The 26,376-nt window shown below is 51.5% G+C and overlaps 1 protein-coding gene across 1 annotated transcript; it reads left to right on the top strand.

Annotated features, from left to right (window-relative positions):
* The first annotated feature begins 11,395 nt into the window (after positions 1 to 11,395).
* Positions 11,396 to 11,968, top strand: PIRT (phosphoinositide interacting regulator of transient receptor potential channels). Its single transcript, XM_038750729.1, has one exon. It carries the CDS (start codon positions 11,398 to 11,400, stop codon positions 11,803 to 11,805), a length of 408 nt encoding a protein of 135 aa, XP_038606657.1. The 5' UTR covers positions 11,396 to 11,397; the 3' UTR covers positions 11,806 to 11,968.
* Positions 11,969 to 26,376: the final 14,408 nt, after the last annotated feature.

Genomic DNA, 26,376 nt, shown 5'->3' with positions numbered 1-26,376 from the left:
CCCCGGCAACCGGCCCGGGAATTACCCACAGTCCTCCGCGGCAAAGCGCGCGAAAAACCCGGTCGCTTAGCAACAGCGTCGCTCGCCGCCGTATCCTTCCGCCGCTCCTCCCTCAGGGAAAAAAGTCCGCCCCTTTTTCCCTCACCTCATCTCCTCCATCTTTTCTTCTTCTCCTAATCTCCCAATCTCCAAGAACAGGAATGTCATCCCGGGGTCGGGTGGGGGGGGGGGGGGAAGAAGGGCAGCGAAGATATTAAAAATGCAGGGGCGGAGGGATTCGAGCAGGACTTTTTCTTTCGCAAGGGCTGCCGGGAGTGGTAGTCCGCGACGGCGGCGTTGGCCCCGTCATTCATTCATTCATTCCATCGTATTTATTGAGCGCTTCCTGTGTGCAGAGCACTGGACTAAGCGCTTGGGAAGGACAAGTTGGCAACATAGAGAGACGGTCCCTACCCGACAGTGGGCTCACGGTCTAGAAGGGGGAGAATAATAATAATCATTATTATCATAATAATAATCACAAGCATGTAATAATATCATATCATCACATATAATAATATATTATTATTATATATAATGATGTATTAAATTTTATGTATTATATTATTATATATTGTATAATAATATATTATTTGTCATATAATAATATTATATTATCATATAACAAATATATCATATATCACATTATATAATATTAATATGTTATAATCAATATGATATATTATATATTCTATTACTATATTGTAATTAATATGATATATTACATATATTAATATAACATAGTATTATATTATATAATAATACGTAATAATATATTATTATATATAGCATAATGTATTAGCATTATATATAGTATTATATTATATATGATATATAATGATATAGTGCATAGTAATATCATAATCATAATAATTATCATAATAATCATGATGCTCCCTCACATAATAATAATAATAATGATGGCATTTATTTACTAGTCTTCTAGCCTGTGAGCCCACTGTTGGGTAGGGACCGTCTCTAGATGTTGCCAACTTGGACTTCCCAAGCGCTTAGTCCAGTGCTCTGCACACAGTAAGCGCTCAGTAAATACGATTGAATGAATGAATGAACTTGTATTTCCCAAGCGCTTAGTCCAGTGCTCTGCACGCAGTAAGCGCTCAATAAATACGATTGAATGAATGAATGAACTTGTACTTCCCAAGCGCTTAGTCCAGTGCTCTGCACGCAGTAAGCGCTCAATAAATACGATTGAATGAATGAATGAACTTGTATTTCCCAAGCGCTTAGTCCAGTGCTCTGCACACACTAGGCGCTCAATAAATACGATTGAATGAATGAATGAACTTGTACTTCCCAAGCGCTTAGTCCAGTGCTCTGCACGCAGTAAGCGCTCAATAAATACGATTGAATGAATGAATGAACTTGTACTTCCCAAGCGCTTAGTCCAGTGCTCTGCACGCAGTAGGCGCTCAATAAATACGATTGAATGAATGAATGAACTTGTACTTCCCAAGCGCTTAGTCCAGTGCTCTGCACACAGTAAGGGCTCAATAAATACGATTAAATGAAAATGAAATGTATTAAGCGCTTACTATGTGCAAAGCGCCGTTCTAAGCGCTGGGCGGGGGGAATTACAAGGTTTTCAGTTGTCCCACGTGGGGTTCACAGTCTTCATCTGCTGCTCCTTCCCAGAGAAGCGGCGTGGCCCGGTGGAAAGAGCCCGGGCTTTGGAGTCAGAGGTCATGGGTTCGAATCCCAGCTCTGCCATTTGTGAGCTGGGTGACTTTGGGCAAGTCACTTCACTTCTCTGGGCCTCAGTTGCCTCATCTGTAAAACGGGGATTAAGACTGTGAGCCCCCCCCCGTGGGACAACCTCGTCACTTTGCTTAGAACAGTGCTTTGCACAGAGTAAGCGCTTAACAAATGCCATTATTATTATTACTATTATTATTAATCCCCATTTTACAGATGAGGTAACTGAGGCCCCCCCGGCCACGTCCCCATGGCTTTCCCCGCCCCCATCCACGCCTACTGGCCACGCCCCCTCGGCCCTTCCCACCAATCGCCACGCCCCCTATTGACCACGCCCCCGCGCCCCCTATAGGTCACACCCCCTGGCTCTTCCCGCCCCCCGGACCACGCCCCCTATCGGTCAGGCCCCCATGCCCCTTCCCACCCCCTGACCACGCCCCCGTGACGTTCCCAACCCCCCGACCACGCCCCCTGTTGATCGCGCCTCTTCCCGCCTCCCGACCACGCCCCCTAGTGGTTACGCCCCCGCGCCTCTTCCCACCCCCTGACCACGCCCCCTCCTGGCCACTATCCCATTGCTCTCCCCGCCCCGGCCACGCCCCCTATTGGTCACGCCCTCGCTTCCCTTCCCACTTCTGGCCACGCCCCATCGCGCTCTCCCCGACCACGCCCCCACCGACCACGCCCCCGGCTCTTCCCGTCACCGACCACGCCCCCTATTGGTCCCGCTCCCGCCCTTCCCACCCCCCGACCACGCCCCCTCCTGTCGACGTTCCCATCGTTCTCCTCGCCCGACCACGCCCCCATTGGTCACGCCCCCGCCCCTTCCCTCCCCTCGTCACGGCCACGCCCCCATCGTGCTCCCCGCCCCGACCATGCCCCCTATTGGTCAGGCCCCCTGGCTCTTCCCGCCCCGTGACCACGCCCCCTATAGGTCACGCCCCCTGGCGCTTCCCGCCCCCGACCACGCCCCCATCGGTCACGCCCCCGCGCCTCTTCCCCCCGTGGCCACGCCCCCGTCACCTCCCGTCCCTGACCACGCCCCCGTTTGGTCACGCCCTCGCGCCCCATTCCACCCCCCGGACCACGCCCCTATTGGTCACGCCCCCTTGGTTCTTCCCCCAGACTACGCCCCCTATTGGTCCCACCCCTTGCCCGTGCCCCCTATTGGTCCCGCCCCCATCGCTGTCCCCGGCCCGACCACGCCCCGTTGGTCACGACCCCTGGCTCTTCCCGCCCCCCGGACCACGCCCCCTATTGGTCACGCCCCCGGCTCTTCCCGCCCCCGGACCACGCCCCCCATTGGTCACGCCCTCAAGCCCCTTCCCACCCCCTGACCACGCCCCTCCCCCTGTTGGTCCCGCCCCCATCGTTCTCCCCGCCCCGACCGCGCCCCCTGTTGGTCACGCCGCCGCGTCCCTTCCCACCCCCTCGCGACGCCCCCATCCTTCTCCCCGGCCTCACAACGCCCCCTATTGGTCATGCCCCCGCGCCTCTTCACGCCCCCGATTGGTCACGCCGCCATGGCTCTTCCCGCCCCGACCACGCCCCCTATTGGTCAGGCCCCCGCGCCCCCTATTGGCCTATTGGTCACGCCCCCATGGCTCTTCCCGCCCCCGACCACGCCCCCTATTCATCTCGCCCTCGCGCCCCTTCCCAGCCCTAGGCCACGCCCCCTATTGCTCCCGCCCCCATCATTCTCCCCGCCCCGACCGCGCCCCCGGTTGGTCACTCCCCCACGCGTCTTCCCACCCACTGGCCACGTCCCCTTCGTTCTCCCCGCCCCGACCACGCCCCCGGCTCTTCCCGCCCCCTATTGGTCACGCCCTCGCGCCCTTACCAGACCCTGACCACGCCCCTCCTGGCCACGCCCCCTTGTCTCTTCCCCCCGACCACGCCCCCTATTGGTCCCGCCCCCGCGCCCGTTCCCACCCCTGCCCACGCCCCCCATTGGTCCCGCTCCCATCGTTCTGACCGCGCCCCCTGTTGGTCACGCCCCGCTCCCCTTATTGGTCGCGCCCCCGCCACGCCCCCTATTGGTCACGCCCCCGCGCCTCTTCCCACCGTCCGACCACGCCCCCTACTGGTCACGCTCCGCGCCCCCATTGGTCCCGCCCCCGCGCCTCTTCCCGCCCCCCGGACCACGCCCCCTACCGGTCACGCCCTCGCACCCCTCCGCACCCCTGACCACGCCCCTCCAGGCCACGCCCCCGCGGCCCCCCCCGCCGACTACGCCCCCTGTTGGTCCCGCCCCGGCCACGCCCCCTGCCGGTCCCGCCCCCACCGTTCTCCCCGCCCCGACCGCGCCCCCTGCTGGTCAGGCCCCCTTGGCTCTTCCCACCATCGGTCCCGCCCCCTAGCGGTCCCCGCCCCGGTCGGAGCGGCGGCTGCAGCGGGCGGCGGCTCCGCCGGAGAGCCCAGGGGCACCGGGCCCCTCCACCCCCCCTCCCGCCCCAATCCCGTGAGTAACCCCCGGGGGGCCGCCCGGAGGAGGAGGAGGAGGAGGAGGAGGAGGGCAGGGGAGGGGAGGGCAGGGGAGGGGAGGGGGTCCCCCCCGACACCCCCCTCCCGAGGACGGGCGGGGGGTCCCAGGTGAGAGAGAAGGGGCAGTCACCGAGGTGGGATGGGGAGGGGACAGTCGGGAGCTGTGGGATGGAGAGGGGAGAGTCGGGGAGGTGGAGAAAGCGGAGTCACAGATGTGGGATGGAGAGGGGAGAGTCGGGGAGGGAGAAGGGAGAGAGTCGGAGAGGGGGGGATGGACGGGGAGAGTCAGAGAGGTGGGGTCCATGGAGAAAGGAGAGTCAGAGGTAGGGGACAGTCAGAGACAGAGGGGGCAGTCGGAGAGGTGGGACGGAGAGAGAAAGACGCAGGATGGGAAGGGGACAGTCAGAGATGTGGGGGGCAGAGGGGGCGGTCAGGGAGGGAGAAGGGAGAGGCAGAGATGTGGGGGGGAGAGGGGACGGTCAGGGAGGGAGAAGGGAGAGGCGGAGATGTGGGGTGGAGAGGGGACGGTCAGGGAGGGAGAAGGGAGAGTCAGAGATGTGGGATGGAGAAAGGGAGAGTCAGGGAGGGAGAAGGGAGAGGCAGAGATGTGGGATGGAGAGGGGAGAGTCAGGGAGGGAGAAGGGAGAGGCAGAGATGTGGGGTGGAGAAAGGAGAGTCAGAGATAGGGGAGAGTCAGAGAGAGATGGGACAGTTGGAGATGTGGGATGGAGAGAGAAAGAGTCAGGGATATAGTAATAATAATAACAATTTTGGTATTCATTAAGCGCTTACTACGTGCAAAGCACTGTTCTAAGTGCTAGGGGACAGTCAGGGATGGGGAAGGGAGAGTCAGAGGTAGGGGAGAGCCAGAGAGAGAGGGGACTGTCAGAGATGTGAGATGGAGAGAGAAAGAGGCAGGGATGGAAAGGGGACAGTCAGGGAGGGAGAAGGGAGAGTCAGACATGTGGGATGGAAAGGGGAGAGTCAGGGAGGGAGAAGGGAGAGGCAGAGATGTGGGATGGAGAAAGGGGGAGTCGGGGATGGAGAAAGGAGTCAGAGAGGTGGGGTGGAGAAAGGAGAGTCAGAGGTAGGGGAGAGTCAGAGAGAGAGGGGACAGTCAGGGATGGAGAAGGAAGAGTTAGAGATGTGGGATGGAGAAAGGGAGTTGGGGATGGAGAAAGGAGAGTCAGGGTAGGGGAGAGTCAGAGATAGAGAGGGAAGAGTCAGAGATGTGGGGTGACAAAAGAGAGAGAGAGATAGAGAGGGGAGAGTCAGGGATGGAGAAAGGAGAGTCAGAGATAGAGAGGACAGAGAGATGTGGGATGGGGAGAGGACAGTCAGAGACGGAAAGGGGAGAGTCGGGTGTGGGCTGGAGGGAGAGAGAGCAGGGATGGAGAAGGGAGAGTCGGGGAAGGAGCCAGGATGTGGGATGAAGAGGGGAGAGGCGGGGCTGGAGAAGGGAGAGTCAGGGGTGTGGATGGAGAGGGGAGAATCGGGGATGGAAAAGGGAGAATCCAGGATGTGGGATGGAGAAGGGGGAATCGGGGCTGGAGGAGGGAGAATCCAGGATGTGGGATGGAGAGGGGAGAATCGGGGCTGGAGAAGGGAGAATACGGGATGTGGGATGGAGAGGGGGGAATCGGGGCTGGAGAAGGGAGAATCCGGGATGTGGGATGGAGAGGGGAGAATCGGGACTGGAGAAAAGAGAGTCAGAGGAGTGGGATGGAGAGGGGAGAATCGGGGCTGGAGAAAGAGTCAGAGGAGTCGGATGGAGAGGGGAGAATCGGGGCTGGAGAAAGAGTCAGAGAAGTGGGATGGAGAGGGAAGAATCAGGGGTGGAGAAGGGAGAATCCTGGATGTGGGATGGAGAGGGGAGAATTGGGGCTGGAGAAAAGAGAGTCAGAGGAGTACGATGGAGAGGGGAGAATCCGGGATGTGGGATGGAGAGGGGAGAATTGGAGATTAGAGGGGAGAGCCGAGGCCCACAGGGGCAGGGCGAGACGCCTCGGCGAGACGGGTTCGCACCCGGGGCAGGAGGGTGGGGGTGGGGGGGGCCAGACCTGGGGAAATTGGTTTAAACCTCCGGGCAGCTTTTCCTGTCTTTGCCAGACACCCAAGGAAGGACCACACGGTCATTCATTTATTCGTATTATTTACTGAGCGCTTACTGTGTGCAGAGCATTGAACTAAGCGCTCGGGAGAGTACAATCCAATAGTAAACACCCACATACCTTGACCACGCCAGGCTTACAGTCTACAGGGGGGAAACACATGTTCATACACCCAGGTGTAATAATAATAATAATGATAATAATAATAATGGCATTTATTAAGCGCTTACTATGTGCAAAGCACTGTTCTAAGCACTGGGGAAATTACAAGGTGATCAGGTTGTCCCACCGGGGGCCTCACAGTATTTACAGATGAGGTAACTGAGGCACAGAGAAGTTAAGTGACTTGCCCAAAGTCACACAGCTGACAACTGTACATGCCTAGACACACAGGGACACGCGTGCACACGTGTGCGTTCCTCCCATGAAACCGGAGGCAGAGAAGCAGCGTGGCCCAGCGGAAAGAGCCCGGGCTTTGTCGTCACAGGTCATGGGTTCCAATCCCAATGGTCAGCTGGGTGCCTTTGGGCAAGTCGCTTCACTTCTCTGGGCCTCAGTTCCCTCATCTGTCAAATGGGGAGGAAGACTGGGAGCCTCACGAGGGGGGGCAACCTCATCACCTTGTCTCTCCCCGGCGCTTAGAACGGCGCTTGGCACGGAGTAAGCGCTTATCAAATACCATCATCATTGTTATTATTAGGAAATAATAATTGTATGTTGCCAACTTGGACTTCCCAAGCGCTCAGTACGGTGCTCTGCACACAGTAAGCGCTCAATGAATACGATTGATGATGATGATGATGAAAGCAGAAGGGCATTTGGAGGCCGCAGGCCCCGGCGTCCTCCGGGGAGGGGGATTTAGGGGCCGAATCCCCCTCCCTCGGCCCCTCTGGCTGGATTCATCCCACCCCATCCCCTGCCAACACCCCTTATCTCCGGCCCCCGCTCCCAAAATAGCCCGGCCCGGGCCCGGCTCCTGTCTGCGCCTCTGGAGTGGCCCCCCATGGGACCCTCCCCTACAGGACCCTGGAGGCCGTGGGCCTCCCCCCCTATTCAGGGGTCACAAGCCGGGGATACACACACACACCACTATCCCCCTTTTCATTCATTCACTCAATCATATTTATTGAGCGCTTACTATTATTATTATAACAGAGCCCGGGCCTGGCTTCTACTCCCAGCCCCGTCGCTTGTCTGCCCTATGACCCTGGGCAAGCCGCTGAATTTGTCGGTGCCTCAGTTGCCTCACCTGTAAAATGGAAATGAAGACTGTGAGCCCCATCTAAGGAAGCAGCGTGGCTCGGGGGAAAGAGCCCGGGCTTTGGAGTCGGAGGTCATGGGTTCAAATCCCTGCTCTGCCAATTGTCAGCTGGGTGTCACTGAACTTCTCTGTGCCTCAGTGACCTCATCTGTAAAATGGGGATTAAGACTGTGAGCCCCCCGTGGGACAACCTGATCACCTTGTAATCTCCCCGGCGCTTAGAATAGTGCTTTGCAGAGTGTGTGCAGAGCACTGGACTAAGCGCTTGGGAAGTCCAAGTTGGCAACATAGAGAGACAGTCCCTACCCAACAGCGGGCTCACAGTCTAAAAGGGGGGAGACAGAGAACAAAACCAAACATACTAACAAAATAAAATAAATAGAATAGATATGTACAAGTAAAATAAATAAATAGAGTAATAAATATGTACAAACATATATACATATATACACACCACGACCAACCCCCCCAGCCACCCATGGCACACCTGGACCACCCCCCTTTCTGCCCATACCATACACGCATCGCCCCTCACCACGCCCTGGTTGGAGGGCTAATAATAATAATAATAATAATAATGATAATAATAATAATAATGGCATTTGTTAAGCGCTTACTATGTGCCAAGCACTGTTTTAAGCGCTGGGGGATACAAGGCGATCAGGTTGTCCCACGTGGGGCTCACGGTCTTCATCCCCGTTTTCCGGATGAGGTCACTGAGGCTCAGGGAAGTGAAGCGACTTGCCCAAAGTCACACAGCTGACAATTGGCGGAGCCGGGATTTGAACCCACGACCTCTGACTCCAAAGCCCGGGCTCTTTCCACTGAGCCACGTTGCTTCTCCCGAATGGGTCCCTGGGGAGGAATCGGTGCCCACGAGCGCTGCCAACCGCACCCCCCAACCCTTAACTTCCATTGTAGAAGCATGTAGAAGCAGCACGGCTCAGTGGAAAGAGCCCGGGCTTTGGAGTCAGAGGTCATGGGTTCGAATCCCGGCTCCGCCACATGTCTGCTGTGTGACCTTGGGCAAGTCACAACTTCTCAGAGCCTCAGTTCCCTCATCTGTAAAATGCGGATGAAGACTGTGAACCCCACGTGGGACAACCTGCTCACCTTGTATCCCCCCCAGCGCTTAGAACAGTGCTTTGCACATAGTAAGCGCTTAACAAATGCCATTATTATTATTATTATTATTATTATTATTATTATTATTATTTTCTGGTGAGGGGCCGAGCTCCGTGGCCCAGTTAGCCCAGGAGGACCACTCCCCTCATCCCCTGGCACAGGAGCCAGGCTGCGTGCACAGTCCCAGTCCAGCCCACAGAGGTGATGCAGACCCCCAGCTGGGTAACTGAGGCCCGGAGAATAATAATAATAATAACAATAATTATAATAATAATTTAATTATATTAATTACAATATATTAATTATATTATATATTATATATATTAATTATAATATTTTAATTATATATTAATTTGTTAAGCACTTACTAGAGAAGTAGCGTGGCTCAGTGGAAAGAGCCCGGGCTTTGGAGTCAGTGGTCGTGGGTTCAAATCCTTGCTCCGCCGCTGGTCAGCTGTGGGCAAGTCACTTCACTTCTCTGGGCCTCAGTGATCTCATCTGGAAAATGGGGATGAAGACCGTGAGCCCACGTGGGACAACCTGTTCACCTTGTAACCTCCCCAGTGCCTAGAACAGTGCTTTGCACAGATTAAGCGCTTAATAAATGCCATTAGTAGTAGTATTATAATTATTACAAGCAAATCGGGTTCAACACAATGCCTGTCCGACGTGGGGCTCACAGTCTCATGCCCATTTTACAGGTGAGGTAGCTGGGTCCCAGAGGAAAAAAAGTAACAATGATGGTATTTATCAAGTGCTTACTACGTGCCGAGCACTGTTCTGAGCGCTGGGATGGATACAAGGTGATCAGGTTGTCCCACGTGGGGCTCACAGTCTTCATCCCCATTTTGCAGATGAGGGAACTGAGGCACAGAGAAGTGAAGTGACTTACCCAAGGTCACACGGCAGATGCATGGCGGAGGCGGGATTGGAACCAATGACCTCCTGACTCCAAGGCCTGGGCTCTAGCCTCTAAATTTAGAGAAGCAGCGTGGCTCCGTGGAAAGAGTGCGGGCTTTGGAGTCAGAGGTCATGGGTTCAAATCCCGGCTCCGCCAATTGTCGGCTGTGTGACTTTGGGCAAGTCACTTCACTTCTCTGGGCCTCAGTGACCTCATCTGTAGAATGGGGACTAAAACTGTGAGCCCCCCGTGGGACAACCTGATCACCTTATAACCTCCCCAGCGCTTAGAAGAGGGCTTTGCACATAGTAAGTGCTTAACAAACACCATCATTATTATTATTATTATTAAATGTACTCTCCCAAGCACTTAGTACAGCGCATTGCACTCTGTAAGTGCTCAATAAATACAATGGAATGCACATTTATTGATTATCTTTTGAGAAGCAGCGTGGCTCAGTGGAAAGAGCCCAGGCTTTGGAGTCAGGGGTCATGGGTTCTAATCCCGGCTCCGCCACTTGTCAGCTGTGTGACTTTGGGCAACTCACTTCATTTCTCTGGGCCTCAGCTACCTCATCTGGAAAATGGGGATGAAGACTGTGAGCCCCACGTGGGACAACCTGATGACCTTGTATCTCCCCCAGTGCCTAGGACAGTGCTTGGCACATAGTCAGCGCTTAACAAATACCAACATTATTATTGCTTAGAGAAGCAACATAACATTAATAATAATGATGGGATTTGTTAAGCGCTTACTATGTGCCAAGCATCATCATCAATTGTATTTATTGAGCGCTTACTGTGTGCAGAGCACTGTACTAAGCGCTTGGGAAGTACAAGTTGGCAGCTGTTAGAGCACTGTTCTAAGCATTGGGGTAATAATAATAATGGCATTTATTAAGCGCTTACTATGTGCAAAGCACTGTTCTAAGCGCTGGGGAGGTTACAAGGTGATCGGGTTGTCCCACGGGGGGCTCACAGTTTTAATCCCCATTTGACAGATGAGGTAACTGAGGCACAGAGAAGTTAAATGACTTGCCCAAAGTCACCCAGCTGACAAGTGGCGTAGCTACAGGGTGATCAGGTTGTCCCACTTGGGGCTCCCAGTCTTCACCCCCATTTTCCAGATGAGGGAACTGAGGCCCAGAGAAGTGAAATCAATCAATCAATCGTATTTATTGAGCGCTTACTGTGTGCAGAGCACTGTACTAAGCGCTTGGGAAGTCCAAGTTGGCAACATATAGAGACGGTCCCTACCCCACAAACCGTCTCACAGTCTAAAAGGGGGAGACGGAGAACAAAACCAAACATACTAACAAAATAAAATGAATAGAATAGATATGTACAAGTAAAATAAGCAGAGTAATAAATCAATCAATTGTATTTATTGAGTGCCTACTGTGTGCCGAGCACTGTACTAAGCGCTTGGGAAGTCCAAGTTGGCAACATCTCGGGACGGTCCCTACCCAATAGCGGGCTCACAGTCTAAAAGGGGGAGACGGAGAACAAAACCAAACGTACTAACAAAATAAAATAAGTAGACTAGATAGGTACAAGTAAAATCAATCAATCGTATTTATTGAGCGCGCTTACGACTTGCCCAAAGTCACACGGATTTGAGCCCATGACCTCGGACTCCGTAGCCCGGGCTCTTTCCGCTGAGCCCCGCTGCCGCTTCCTGTATCCACCCCAGCGCGTAATAGGGTACCTGGCACATAGTAAGCGCCTAACAAATTCCCTTATCGTTCGCAGGGAGGCCGGAGCATGGCGTCCCCGCCCCAGATCCCGGAGGCCGACGAGAAGTCCCCGGAGTCCAAAGACCTGCTGGCCAGCCAGACGGCCAGCTCCCTGTGCCCCAGCTCCCGCAGCGGGTCGGTGTGGACCACCGCTCCCAGGAGCAACTGGGAGATCTACCGCAAGCCCATCGCGGTCGTGTCCGTGGGCAGCGCCGTGCTGCTGCTGGGCATCGTCCTCACCGCCCTGGCCTACGCCCTGCAGCTGCCCGCCGAGCAGGAGAAGGGCTTCCGGCTGAGCGGGCCGGCCTTCCTCTCCGTGGGCCTCATGCTGCTCGTCTGCGGCCTGGTCTGGGTGCCCATTGTCAAGAAGAAGCAGAAGCAGCGGCAGAAGTCCGTCTTCTTCCAGAGCCTCAAGGCCTTCTTCCTCAACCGCTGAGGCGCGGGGGGCCGCTTGCGGTGCCCCCCGGCCGCTCTCTTCGGTGCCGGGCCGGTCCGGGGCGACGGGAGAGCGGGCGCGGGCTCGGACGACCGATCGATCAATCAATCGTATTTATCGAGCGCTTACTATGTGCAGAGCACCGCACTAAGCGCCTGGGAAGTACAAATTGGCAACACATAGAGACAGTCCCTACCCCGCAGCGGGCTCACAGTCGAAAAGGGGGAGACGGAGAACGGAACCAAACATACCAACAATCAATCAATCAATCAATCGGTCGTATTTATTGAGCGCTTACTATGTGCAGAGCACTGCCCTAAGCGCCTGGGAAGTACAAATTGGCAACACATAGAGACAGTCCCTACCCCGCAGCGGGCTCACAGTCGAAAAGGGGGAGACGGAGAACGGAACCAAACATACCAACAATCAATCAATCAATCAATCGTATTTATTGAGCGCTTACTATGTGCAGAGCACCGCACTAAGCGCCTGGGAAGTACAAATTGGCCACACATAGAGACAGTCCCTACCCCGCAGCGGGCTCACAGTCGAAAAGGGGGAGACGGAGAACGGAACCAAACATACCAACAATCAATCAATCAATCGATCGTATTTATTGAGCGCTTACTATGTGCAGAGCACCGTACTAAGCGCCTGGGAAGTACAAATTGGCAACACATAGAGACAGTCCCTACCCCGCAGCGGGCTCACAGTCGAAAAGGGGGAGACGGAGAACAGAACCAAACATACCAACAAAATAAAATAAATAGGATAGAAATGTACAAGTAAGATAAATAAATAGAGTAATAAATATGTACAACCATAAATAAATATGTACAACCCCTTTTAGACTGTGAGCCCACTGTTGGGTAGGGACTGTCTCTATGTGTTGCCAATTTGTACTTCCCAAGCGCTTAGTACAGTGCTCTGCACATAGTAAGCGCTCAATAAATACGATTGATTGATTGATCGATTAACCACAGACCACCCCCGTGCCTCCCTGGAGCCGGCTTGCCCCTGACCGCGGGCACAAGTGGGCCCACCCCGATGGCTCCGGCAGTCCTCTCGCCAGAGCTGGGGCGGGCAGGGGCGAGATGGGCGGCCAGAGTGACCCCAAGGCCCAAGCCAGAAAGGAAGTCGAAGCGCAGACGCCGGAACGAAGACCCCCTGGGAGGGGCAGCCAAAATGCCCCCCTTCCTCCTCCTTCCTGGGCCGCGGACGGCCAAGGTGACCCGTCCGGACGCTTCCACCTGCCCACCACCCCTCACCAAAGGTGCCCAAACACCAAAGACCCCTCGCACGCCTCGCCCCTGGCCACGAAACCGGCTCCCGAGTTACCCCCCAGCTGAGGGCAGCGGGCTGGCGACCCCCAAGTAGCCTCGGCTCATCTTCCAGATGAGCCCATCTTCCGGAGGAGGGCAAGGGGGTATCCCGAGAACTAGCCCCTCAACGGATAACACCTTCCCTGGCCCCAAGAGAAGCCCCCTTGGGACAGGGACCGCGCCCGACCCGCTGTCTTGCATTCACCCCAGCGCTCAGTACGGTGCCTGGCACATAGTAAGCGCTTAACAGCGACCGCAGTTATCATTATTATCATTCCTGGCCCTGCCATCTTCCTCGGCGGTCTATAACCCGGTCGGCTGGGCTCCGGAGAGGGAGGGGAGTCCCTCCCAGGCCCCCTCCTCGGTGGGGCAGAGGGGGAATGGGCCCCTGTTCTCGTCGGGCCGCCCCCCGAAATCCAGTCTGGCTCCCGAAGCCCAGGAGGGAGGGCCCCAACGCCCAGTGCGGTGCCCGCTCAACTCTATTTAACCCAGCGCATCTGTACCTGCTGTATAAGACGCGTTCAAAATTAAAAACTCATTTCGAGGGAATCAAAAAATAGCTCTCTGTCGGTTTCTTCTCTCCCCCGCAGCCCCCGAAAGTCTCTCCCCTCTCCCATCCAGGCCCACGCTGCTCAGGTGGCATCCCGGTGGAAGAGCAAATGAGGAAATGGAGTCCTGGCTCTGCCTGGAGGAGCGCTTAGTACGGTGCTCTGCACACAGTAAGCGCTCAATAAATACGATTGATCGAATAATAATAATGTTGGCATTCGTTAAGCGCTTACTATGTGCCAAAAATTGTTCTAAGCGCTGGGGGGATACAAGGTAATCCCACGTGGGGCTCACAGTCTTCCTCTCCGTTTTACAGATGGGGGGGCTGAGGCCCAGAGAAGTGAAGCGACTTGCCCAAAGTCACACAGCTGCAAGTGGCGGAGCCGGGATTAGAACCCATGACCTCAATTTGTAATAACGGCATTTATTAAGCGCTTGCTACGTGCAAAGCACGGTTCTAAGCGCTGGGGAGGTTACAAGGTGATCAGGTTGTCCCACAGAGGGCTCACAGTCTTCATCCCCATTTTATAGATAAGGCAACTGGGGCACAGAGAAGTGAAGTGACCTGCCCAAAGTCACACAGCTGACAATTGTCATTGTCAGCGCTCGATAAATACAGTTCATTCATTCAATTGTATATATTGACCGCTTACAATCAATTGATTAGAGAAGCAGCGTGGCTCAGTGGAAAGAGCCCGGGCTTCGGAGTCAGAGGTCATGGGTTCAAATCCCGGCTCTGCCAATTGCCAGCTGTGTGACTTTGGGCAAGTCACTTCACTTCTCTGTGCCTCAGTTCCCTCATCTGTAAAATGGGGATGAAGACTGTGAGCCCTCCGTGGGACAACCTGATCACCTTGTAACCTCCCCAGCGCTTAGAACAGTGCTTTGCACACAGTAAGCACTTAATAAATGCTATAAAAAAAATTGGCGGAGCCAGGATTTGAACCCATGACCTCTGACTCCAAAGCCCGGGCTCTTTTCCACTGAGCCATACTGCTTCTCTAATCAATTGATTGTAAGCGCTCAATATATACAATTGAATGAATGAATTGTATTTATCGAGCACTGACAATGTGTCCTAGGGGGTTCCAGGTAACCGGCAGGGACTGCCTCCTCCCATATCCCAGAATTCCTGTTGGGATCAGGACTGGATCCCCCCCCCGCCGGCCGCTCCATGATTTTCCCTCTGGTTTAGCTCCCCCATCCCGCCCACTCTCCATCTCCACTTCCTTCCCCCGGGAGGAAGAAGGAAGTGGGATCTAATCCCAGCTCCGCCACCTGTCTGCTGTGTGGCCTTGGGCAAGTCACTTCACGTCTCTGGGCCTCGGTTACCTGATCCGTAAAATGGGGATGAGTGTGAACCCCACGTGGGACAGGGACCGCATCCAACCTGATTAAATTGTATCTCCCTTAGTGCTTGGAACAAAGCGTGGCATGTTTTTAGACTGTGAGCCCACTATTGGGTAGGGACTGTCTCTATATGTTGCCAACTTGTACCTCCCAAGCGCTTAGTACAGTGCTCTGCACACAGTAAGCGCTCAATAAATACCACTGATGTAGTAATAATAGTAATAATGATGCCATTTGTTAAGCGCTTACTATGTGCAAAGCACTGTTCTAAGCGCTGGGGAGGATACAAGGTGATCAGGTTGTCCCATGTGGGGCTCACCGTCTTAATTTTACACCCATTTTACAGAGGAGGTAACTGAGGCCCAGAGAAGTGAAGTGACTTGGCCAAAGTCACCCAGCTGACAAGCGGCGGAGCCGGGATTCAAACCCATGACCTCCAACTCCAAAGCCCGGGCTCTTTCCACTGAGCCACGCTGCTTCTCTAGTAGTAGTAGTAGCACTTTACAAGTAACATTATTATTATTATTATTACTATTATTATTCCCCATCCCTCTAGGCCTCCCACTACAATAGACCACCACTCCCACCCCATACTTTTTTTTTTGATGGTATTTGTTAAGCGCTTACTATGTGCAAAGCACTGTTCTAATCGCTGGGGAGGATACAAGGTGATCAGGTTGTCCCACGTGGGGCTCACCGTCTTAATCCCCATTTTACAGAGGAGGTAACTGAGGCCCAGAGAAGTGAAGTGACTTGGCCAAAGTCACCCAGCTGACAAGCGGCGGAGCCGGGATTAGAACCCATGACCTCTGACTCCCAAGCCCGGGCTCTTTCCACTGAGCCACGCTGCTTCTCTAGTAGTAGTAGTAGTAGCACTTTACAAGTAATATTATCATTATTATTAATTACTATTATTATTCCCCATCCCTCTAAGTCTCCCACTACAGTAGACCACCACTCCCACCCCATACTTCTTTTTTTGATGGTATTTGATAAGCGCTTACTACGTGCAAAGCAGTGTTCTAAGCGCTGGGGGGATACAAGGTGATCAGGTTGTCCCACGTGGGGCTCACAGTCTTCATCCCCATTTTACGGATGGGGGAACTGAGGCCCAGAGAAGTGAAGTGACTTGCCCAAAGTCACCCAGCTGACAATTGGCGGCACTAGGATATGAACCCATGACCTCTGACTCCAATCAATCAATCAATCAATCGTATTTATTGAGCGCTTACTGTGTGCAGAGCACTCCAGAGCCCAGGCTCTTTCCACTGAGCCACGCCGCTTCTCTAGTAGTAGTAGAGCTTAGTACAGTGCTCTGCACACAGTAAGCGCTCAATAAATACAATTGATTGATAGCAGTAGCACTTTACAAGTAACATCATCATTATTATTATTATTATTACTATTATTAATCCCCACCCCTCTAGGCCTCCCACTACAGTCGACCACCACTCCCACCCCATACTTGAGAATTCTGCGCCCTCTTCACGCTCTAGATTCATTCGTTCATTCAATCGTATTTATTGAGCGCTTACTGTGTGCAGAGCACTGGGCTAAGCGCTTGGGAAGTCCAAGTCGGCCACAGATAGGGACGGTCCCTACCCGACAACGGGCTCACGGTCTAGAAGGGGGAGACGGATGACAAAACAGAACATGTGGACGGGTGTCAAGTCGTCAGAGCAAATAGAATTAAAGCTAGATGCACATCATTAACAAAATAAATAGAATAGTAAATATGAACAAGTAATATAGAGCAATACATCTGCACAAATATATATATACTATATATTTATATATAAATATATTATATTTATATATACTATATATTTATATATAAATATATTATATTTATAATATAATAAATATATAATGTTTATATCATCCTATAATAATCACTATATAATAATCACATGTTAATCATATAATTTTATCTAATTATGTATTTATAATTATATAATTATGATTGTATAATCATTGTAATAATTATTATAATATAATATATAGATATATTATATTATTATACATTTTTATATATATGCAGAGAAGCAGCGTGGCTCAGTGGAAAGAGCCCGGGCTTTGGAGTCGGAGGTCACGGGTTCAAATCCCGGCTCTGCCACTTGTCAGCTGGGTGACTTTGGGCAAGTCACTTCACTTCTCTGGGCCTCAGTGACCTCATCTGGAAAAGGGGGATGAAGACTGTGAGCCCCCCCCGTGGGACAACCTCATCACCTTGTTACCTCCCCAGCGCTTAGAACAGTGCTTTGCACATAATAAGTGCTTAATAAATGCCATCATTATTATTATTATTATTATTACAAGTGCTGTGGAGAGGGGAAGGAGGGAGGGCGGGGGGGATGGGGAGGAGGAGAGGAAAAAGGGGGCTCAGTCTGGGAAGGCCTCTTGGAGGCCTCTCCAAAGCGCGTAGGACAGTGCTCTGGGCCTCAGTTCCCTCATCTGTAAAATGGGGATCAGGACTGTGAGCCCCCCGTGGGACAACCTGATCACCTTGTAATCTCCCCTTCGCTTAGAACAGTGCTTTCTCCCCCTTCTAGACTGTGAGCCCACTGTTGGGTAGGGACCATCTCTGTATGTTGCCAACTTGTACTTCCCAAGCGCTTAGTACAGTGCTCTGCACACAGTAAGTGCTCAATAAATACAAATGAATGAATGAATGAATGCTCTGCACACATTAAGCGCTCAATAAATACGACCAAATGAAATAGGAGAGCACGACATAACAGAGTTGGTCGAAACGTTCCCCTCCTAAAAGGAGTTTCTAGCCTCGCTGGGGAGCCAGACCTGAAAATAAATTACGGATTCGGACATAAGAGCTGTGTGACCTCGGGCAAGTCACTTCACTTCTCTGGGCCTCAGGTCCCTCACCTGCAAAATGGGGATTAATAATAATAATGATGGTATTTGCTAAGAGCTTACTATGTGCCAAGCACTGTTCTAAGCACTGGGGGAGATACAGGGTAATCAGGTTGGCCCACGCGGGGGCTCACAGTCTTAATCCCCGTTTTACAGACGAGGTCACTGAGGCCCAGGGAAGTGAAGTGACTTGCCCAAAGGCACACAGCAGACAAGCAGTGAAGTGGGGATTAGAACCCACGACCTCGGACACCCAAGCCCGGGCTCTTTCCACTGAGCCACACTGCGAAGAGCCTGGGCTTTGGAGTCAGAGTTCATGGGTTCAAATCCCGGCTCTGCCAATTGTCAGCTGTGTGACTTTAGGCAAGCCACTTAACTTCTCTGTGCCTCAGTTACCTCATCTGTAAAATGGGGGATAAGACTGTGAGCCCCACATGAGACAACCTGATCGCCTTGTAACCTCCCCTGCGCTTAGAACAGTGCTTTGCACATAGTAAGTGCTTAATAAATGCCATCATTATTATTATTATTATTACCCTGGGACCTTGGGCAAGTCACTTCACTGGGCCTCAGTTCCCTCATCTGTAAAATGGGGGTTAAGACTGTGAGCCCCACATGAGACAACCTGATCACCTTGTAACCTCCCCAGCGCTTAGAACAGTGCTTTGCACATAGTAAGTGCTTAATAAATGCCATCATTATTATTATTATTATTACCCTGGGACCTTGGGCAAGTCACTTCACTGGGCCTCAGTTACCTCATCTGTAAAATGGGGGATAAGACTGTGAACCCCACGTGAGACAACCTGATCACCTTGTAACCTCCCCAGCGCTTAGAACAGTGCTTTGCACATAGTAAGTGCTTAATAAATGCCATCATTATTATTATTATTATTATTACCCTGGGACCTTGGGCAAGTCACTTCACTGGGCCTCAGTTACCTCATCTGTAAAATGGGGGATAAGACTGTGAGCCCCACATGAGACAACCTGATCACCTTGTAACCTCCCCAGCGCTTAGAACAGTGCTTTGTACTTAGTAAGCGCTTCATAAATGCCATCATTATTATTATTATTACCTTGGGACCTTGGGCAAGCCACTTCACTGGGCCTCAGTTCCCTCATCTGTAAAAGGGGGATAAGAGTGTGAGACCTATGTGGGACAGAGACTGTGTCCAACCTGATTATCTTGGATTGATTTACCCCAGCACTTAGAACAGTGCCCGGCACGTAGTAAGCGCTTAACAGACACCACAATCATCATCATTATTATTATCATTATTATTACCAGGAACCAGTGGAAACTCAATTCAATTCAATCATATTTACTGAGCGCTTACTGTGAGCAGAGCACAGTACTAAGCGCTTGGGAGAGGACAATATCAGACTGGGAGCCCCATGGGGGACGGGGACTGTGTCCGACTTGATTCAAGCGCTTAGTACAGTGCTCTGCACACGGTAAGCGCTTAGAGAAGCAGCGTGGCTCAGTGGAAAGAGCCCGGGCTTTGGAGTCTGAGGTCATGGGTTCAAATCCCGACTCCGCCACTTGTCAGCTGCGTGACTTTGGGCGAGTCGCTTAACTTCTCTGGGCCTCAGTTCCCTCATCTGGAAAATGGGGATGAAGACTGTGAGCCCCATGTGGGACAACCTGATCACCTTGTATCCCCCCAGCCCTTAGAACAGTGCTTTGCACATAGTAAGCGCTTAACAAATACTATCATTATTATTATCCCGGCTCTGCCACTTGTCTGCTGTGTGACCATGGGCGAGTCACTTAACTTCTCTGAACCTCAGTGACCTCCTCTGTAAAATGGGGATGAAGACTGTGAGTCCTACGTGGGACAATCTGATCACCTTGTATCACCCCCGGAGCTTAGAACAGTGCTTCGCACGTAGTAAGCGCTTAACAAATGCCACCATTATTATTATTCATTCATTCAATCGTATTTATTGAGCGCTTACTGTGTGCAGAGCACTTAGCGCTTGGGAAGTACAAGTTGGCAACAGAGACAGTCCTTACCCAACAAAGGGCTCACAGTCTAGAATTACTACTACTACTAATAATAATGGCATTTATTAAGCACTTACTATGTGCAAAGCACTGTTCTAAGCGCTGGGGAGGTTACAAGGTGATCAGGTTGCCCCACGGGGGGCTCACAGTCTTAATCCCCATTTGACAGATGAGATAACTGAGGTACAGAGAAGTGGTGACATGCCCAAAGTCACACAGCTGACATTCATTCATTCATTCATTCAATCATATTTATTGAGCGCTTACTGTGTGCAGAGCACTGTTCTAAGCGCTTGGGAAGCGCAAGTTGGCAACATATAGAGACGGTCCCTACCCAACAGCGGGCTCACAGTCTAGAAGACAATTGGCGGAGCTGGGATTTGAACCCATGACCTCTGACTCCAAAGCCCGGGCTCTTTCCACTGAGCCACGCTGCTTCTCTATTACTGTAAAGATGATTAAATGAATGACTGACCTTTTATCTACACCAGCGCTTAGAGCAGTGATCTTGGAACATAGTAAGCGCTTAACATTCCTTCCCTTCCCCACAGCACCTGTATATATGTCTATACGCTTGTACATATTTATTACTCTATTTATTTATCTTACTTGTACATATCTATTCTATTTACTTTATTTTGTTAGTATGTTTGGTTTTGTTCTCCGTCTCCCCCTCCTAGACTGTGAGCCCACAATCGGGTCGGGACCTTCTCTATATATTGCCAACTTGGACTTCCCAAGCGCTTAGTCCAGTGCTCTGCACACAGTAAGTGCTCAATAAATACGACCGATTGATTGATTTTATTTTGTTAGTATGTTTGGTTTTGTTCTCTGTCTCCCCCTTCTAGACTGTGAGCCCGCCGTCGGGTCGGGACCGTCTCTCTGTGTTGCCAACTTGGACTTCCCAAGCGCTTAGTCCAGTGCTCTGCACACAGTAAGCGCTCAATAAATATGACTGATTGATTGATTTTATTTTGTTAGTATGTTTGCTTTTGTTCTCCGTCTCCCCCTCCTAGACTGCGAGCCCGCCGTCGGGTCGGGACCGTCTCTCTGTGTGGCCAACTTGGACTTCCCAAGCGCTTAGCCCAGTGCTCTGCACACAGTAAGCGCTCAATCACCATCACCATCAATCATATTTACTGAGCGCTTACTATGTGCAGAGCACTGTCCTAAGCGCTTGGGAAGTCCAAGCTGGCAACATCTAGAGACAGCCCCTACCCAACAGTGGGCTCACAGTCAATAAATACGACTGATTGATTGATTGATTAGCAAGTTATTAATAAAACAATCAACCAGGCCCACTCCCCGTCCACAGGGAGCGGACAATCCGGAGATCAATCAATCAATCAATCGTATTTATTGAGCGCTTACTATGTGCAGAGCACTGTACAAGTTGGCAACATATCGAGACAGTCCCTACCCAACAGTGGGCTCACAGTCTAAAAGACAGTGGGCTCACAGTCTAAAAGGAGACGGGCTTACCTCGGCAAAGCCGCTCCGCCACTTGCCTGCCGTGTGACCTTTGACCAGTCACTTCACTTCTCAGGCCTCAGTTCCCTCTTCCGGGCCCCAGGCGGACTGGTCCAGCCCGGACGGGGCCTGCCGGCGGCATTCCTGAGCCGTGAAATGGCCCGGGAACGCCCGGATCCTGGCCCGCGGCCTGCCCCGTCGACACTCGGAGCAGGGACGGAGGGCTAGCGGACGCCCTTGACCGCAGCGGGGCCACGATGCCGGCGGCCGGACGCTGTGCCCTCTTTCTCCTGGTGGCCCTGCTGCTGGACCTGGCCGGACTGGCCCTGCTGCTCCTGGGCATCTGTGCCCGCCTCCCGAGCTGGGATTTCTTCATCTACAGCGGCGCCTTGCTGCTGGCCTTCAGTGTACTGGCCTGGACACTGTGGTACACGCTCAGCCTCCAGGTGGGCCCGGACTGGCCGGACCGGTGAGCGGCTCTCCTGTCCGGGAGCGGGTGAGTGGGGAGGTCGAGTCCCCGCCGGGCGCGGCCTCCTGGGCAGGGGGTTTGGAGCTGAGTTTGTGTCAGTCATCTGATTCTATTGCCCTCTCCCAAACGCTCAGTACGGTCAGCGCTTAGAACAGCGCTTGGCACCAAATAAGCGCTTAACAATTACCATCATTATTATAATAATGATATAGCAATATGTACACCAAGAGAAGCGGCGTGGCGCAGTGGAAAGAGCTCGGGCTTTGGATTCAGAGGTTGTGGGTCAATCAATCAGTCGTATTTATTGAGCGTATTTATGCTTTGGATTCAGAGGTTGTGGGTCAATCAATCAGTCGTATTTATTGAGCGTATTTATTGAGTGTATTTATTAAATAATTTATTGAGCGTATTGAGCGTATTTATCGAGCGTATTTATTAAATAATTTATCTATCTATTTATTTATTTATTTGATTTCAATTATTAAATTTATTAATTTATCATTAATATATGCGATTGATGGTGATGATGATGAGCGCTGACTGTGTGCAGAGCACTGTACTGAGAGTTTGGGAAGTACGTCGGCAACACATAGAGACGGTCCCTACCCAACAGCGGGCTCAGTCTAGAAGTCGGGTCAAATCCCGACTCCGCCGCTTGTCAGCAATGTCATCATCATCATCAATCGTTTTTATTGAGCGCTGACTGTGTGCAGAGCACTGTACTAAGCGCTTGGGAAGTCCAAGTCGGCAACACATAGAGACAGTCCCTACCTGACAGCGGGCTCACAGTCTAGAAGTCGGGTCCGAATCCCAACTCCGCCGCTTGTCAGCCGTGTGACTTTGGGTGAGTCACTTCACTTCTCTGGGCCTCAGTTCCCTCATCTGGAAAATGGGGATGAAGACCGTGAGCCCCCCGTGGGACAACCTGATCACCTTGTAACCTCCTCAGCGCTTAGAACACATAGTAAGCGCTTAACAATTACCATCATTACTATAATAATGATATAGCAATATATATACTAAGAGAAGCGGCGTGGCGCAGTGGGAAGAGCTCGGGCTTTGGATTCAGAGGTCGTGGGTCAATCAATCAATCGTATTTATTGAGCGCTGACTGGGTGCAGAGCACTGTACTAAGCGCTTGGGAAGTCCAAGTCGGCAACACATAGAGATGGTCCCTACCCAACAGCGGGCTCACAGTCTAGAAGTCGGGTCAAATCCCGACTCCGCCGCTTGTCAGCAGTGTCATCATCATCATCATCATCAATCGTATTTATTCATCATCATCAATCGTATTTATTGAGCGCTTACTGTGTGCAGAGCACTGTACTAAGCACTTGGGAAGTCCAAGTCGGCAACACATAGAGATGGTCCCTAACCGACAGCGGGCTCACAGTCTAGAAGTCGGGTCAAATCCCAACTCCGTCGCTTGTCAGCACTGTCATCATCATCATCATCGTCATCAATCGTATTTATCGAGCGCTTACTGTGTGCAGAGCACTGTACTAAGCGCTTGGGAAGTCCAAGTCGGCAACACATAGAGACGGTCCCTACATGACAGCGGGCTCACAGTCTAGAAGTCAGGTCAAATCCCGACTCCGCCGCTTGTCAGCTGTGTGACTTTGGGCAAGTCACTTCACTTCTCTGGGCCTCAGTTCCCTCATCTGGAAAATGGGGATGAAGACCGTGAGCCCCCCGTGGGACAACCTGATCACCTTGTAACCTCCCCAGCGCTTAGAACAGTGCTTGGCACATAGTAAGTGCTTAATAAATGCCATCATTATTATTATTATATATACATATCTGGGCCTCAGTTCCCTCATCTGGAAAATGGGGATGAAGCCTGAGAGCTCCACATGGGACAACCTGATCACCTTGTATCTACCCCAGCGCTTAGAACAGTGTTTGGCACACAGTAAGCCAAGTAAGTTGGCACATAGAGAAGCAGCGTGGCTCAGTGGAAAGAGCCCGGGCTTTGGAGTCAGAGGTCATGGGTTCAAATCCCGGCTCTGCCAATTGTCAGCTGTGTGACTTTGGGCAAGTCACTTCACTTTTCTGGGCCTCAGTTACCTCATCTGTAAAATGGGGATTAAGACTGTGAGCCCCCTGTGGGACAACCTGATCACTTTGTAACATTCCCAGCGCTCAGAACAGTGCTTTGCACATAGTAAGCGCTTAATAAATGCCATCATTATTATTATTATTATTATAGTAAACGCTTAACAGATGCCATCATTGTTGTTATTATTATTACTGGGGGGGGCTGGGGGAATCAGGGACAACCTGATTCCCTTGTATCTACCCAGGCGCTTAGAACAGTGCTTGGCACATAGTAAGCGCTTAACAGATGCCATCATTGTTATTATTATATCTCTATATGTTGCCAACTTGTACTTCCCAAGCGCTTAGTACAGTGCTCTGCACACAGTAAGCGCTCAATAAATACGATTGATGATGATGATTATTATTACTGGGGGGCTGGGGGAATCAGGGACAACCTGATTCCCTTGTATCTACCCAGGCGCTTAGAACAGTGCTTGGCACATAGTAAGCGCTTAACAGATGCCATCATTGTTATTATTATTACGGGGGGGCTGGGGGAATCAGGGACAACCTGATTCCCTTGTATCTACCCAGGCGCTTAGAACAGTGCTTGGCACATAGTAAGCGCTTAACAGATGCCATCATTGTTATTATTATATCTCTATATGTTGCCAACTTGTACTTCCCAAGCGCTTAGTACAGTGCTCTGCACACAGTAAGCGCTCAATAAATACGATTGATGATGATGATTATTATTACTGGGGGGGGCTGGGGGAATCAGGGACAACCTGATTCCCTTGTATCTACCCAGGCGCTTAGAACAGTGCTTGGCACATAGTAAGCGCTTAACAGATGCCATCATTGTTATTATTATTACGGGGGGGCTGGGGGAATCAGGGACAACCTGATTCTCTTGTATCTATCCAGGCGCTTAGAACAGTGCTTGGCACATAGTAAGCGCTTACCAGATGCCATCATTGTTATTATTATATCTCTATATGTTGCCAACTTGTACTTCCCAAGCGCTTAGTACAGTGCTCTGCACACAGTAAGCGCTCAATAAATACGATTGATGATGATGATGATTATTACTGGGGGGACTGGGGGAATCAGGGACAACCTGATTCCCTCGTATCTATCCAGGCGCTTAGAACAGTTACCATCATTATTATAATAATGATATAGCAATATATATACTAATATATATATATATATAGCAATATATATACACTTGGCACATAGTAAGCGCTTACCAGATGCCATCATTGTTATCATTATTACGGGGGGGCTAATATAGCAATATATATACTTAGTATATATATTAGTATATAATTAGTATATATATATACTAATATAGCAATATATATATACTTGGCACATAGTAAGCGCTTACCAGATGCCATCATTGTTATCATTATTACGGGGGGGCTGGGGGAATCAGGGACAACCTGATTCCCTTATATCTACAGTCTTAATCCCCATTTTACAGATGAGGGAACTGAGGCGCAGAGAAGTGCCTCAGGCGCTTAGAACAGGGCTCGGTGTGCCGTCAATCAATCAATCAATCAATCAATCGTATTTACTGAGCGCTTCCTGTGTGCAGAGCACTGTACTAAGCGCTTGGGAAGTCCAAGTTGGCAACATATAGAGGCAGTCCCTACCCAACAATGGGCTCACAGTCTAAAAGGGGGAGACAGAGAACAAAAAACCAAACATACTAACCAAATAAAATAAATAGAATAGATATGGACAAGTAAAATAAATAGAGTAATAAATATGTACAAACATATATACATATATACACACCACGACCACCCCCCTAGGCGCCCATGGCACACCTGGACCACCCCCCTTTCTGCCCATATCATACACGCATCGCCCCTCACCACACCCTGGTTGGAGGGCTAATAATAATAATAATAATACTAATAACAAATACCATGATTAAGCGCTTAGAACAGCGCTCGGCCCTAGCAAGCGCTTACCAAATACCATCATCATTATCATTCCGCGGGGCTAACGATCTTAATCCCCATTTTACAGAGGCGAGAGAACGGAGGGCCAGAGAAGCGAAGCGACCTGCCCAAGGCCACGGAGCAGCCAGGCGGCGGAGCCGGAATTCGAACCCATGGCCTGGCGACTCCAAGGGCCCAAGGTCTACCAACTAGGCCGCACGCGCCTCCCACTCATCCTCCCGGCCCTCCCGCCTCCTGCTCGCCCGGCCGGAGGGGCTGGCGGCCTCCGGAGAAGGCTGGCAAGTTGTGCCCGTGCTGTGTTTGCCAACTTACTGGTGCCAACCTGCTCTCTATCCCTCGATCTCGCCGCCGGCCTCTGACCCACCATGCCCTTTCTCCTCATAGGAGAAAATACGATCGACTGATTGATTGATTGATTGGGACCGTCTCTACGTGTGGCCGACTTGTACTTTGATTCATCCGTTCAATCGGATTTATTGAGCGCTTCCCGCGTGCGGAGCACTGGACTAAGCG

Source organism: Tachyglossus aculeatus, chromosome 8 (genome assembly GCF_015852505.1).
Source record: "Tachyglossus aculeatus isolate mTacAcu1 chromosome 8, mTacAcu1.pri, whole genome shotgun sequence".
Taxonomy (NCBI): domain Eukaryota; kingdom Metazoa; phylum Chordata; class Mammalia; order Monotremata; family Tachyglossidae; genus Tachyglossus; species Tachyglossus aculeatus.
The sequence above is the reverse complement of the archived record's forward strand: the minus strand, read 5'-3'. Positions and strand labels throughout refer to the sequence as shown.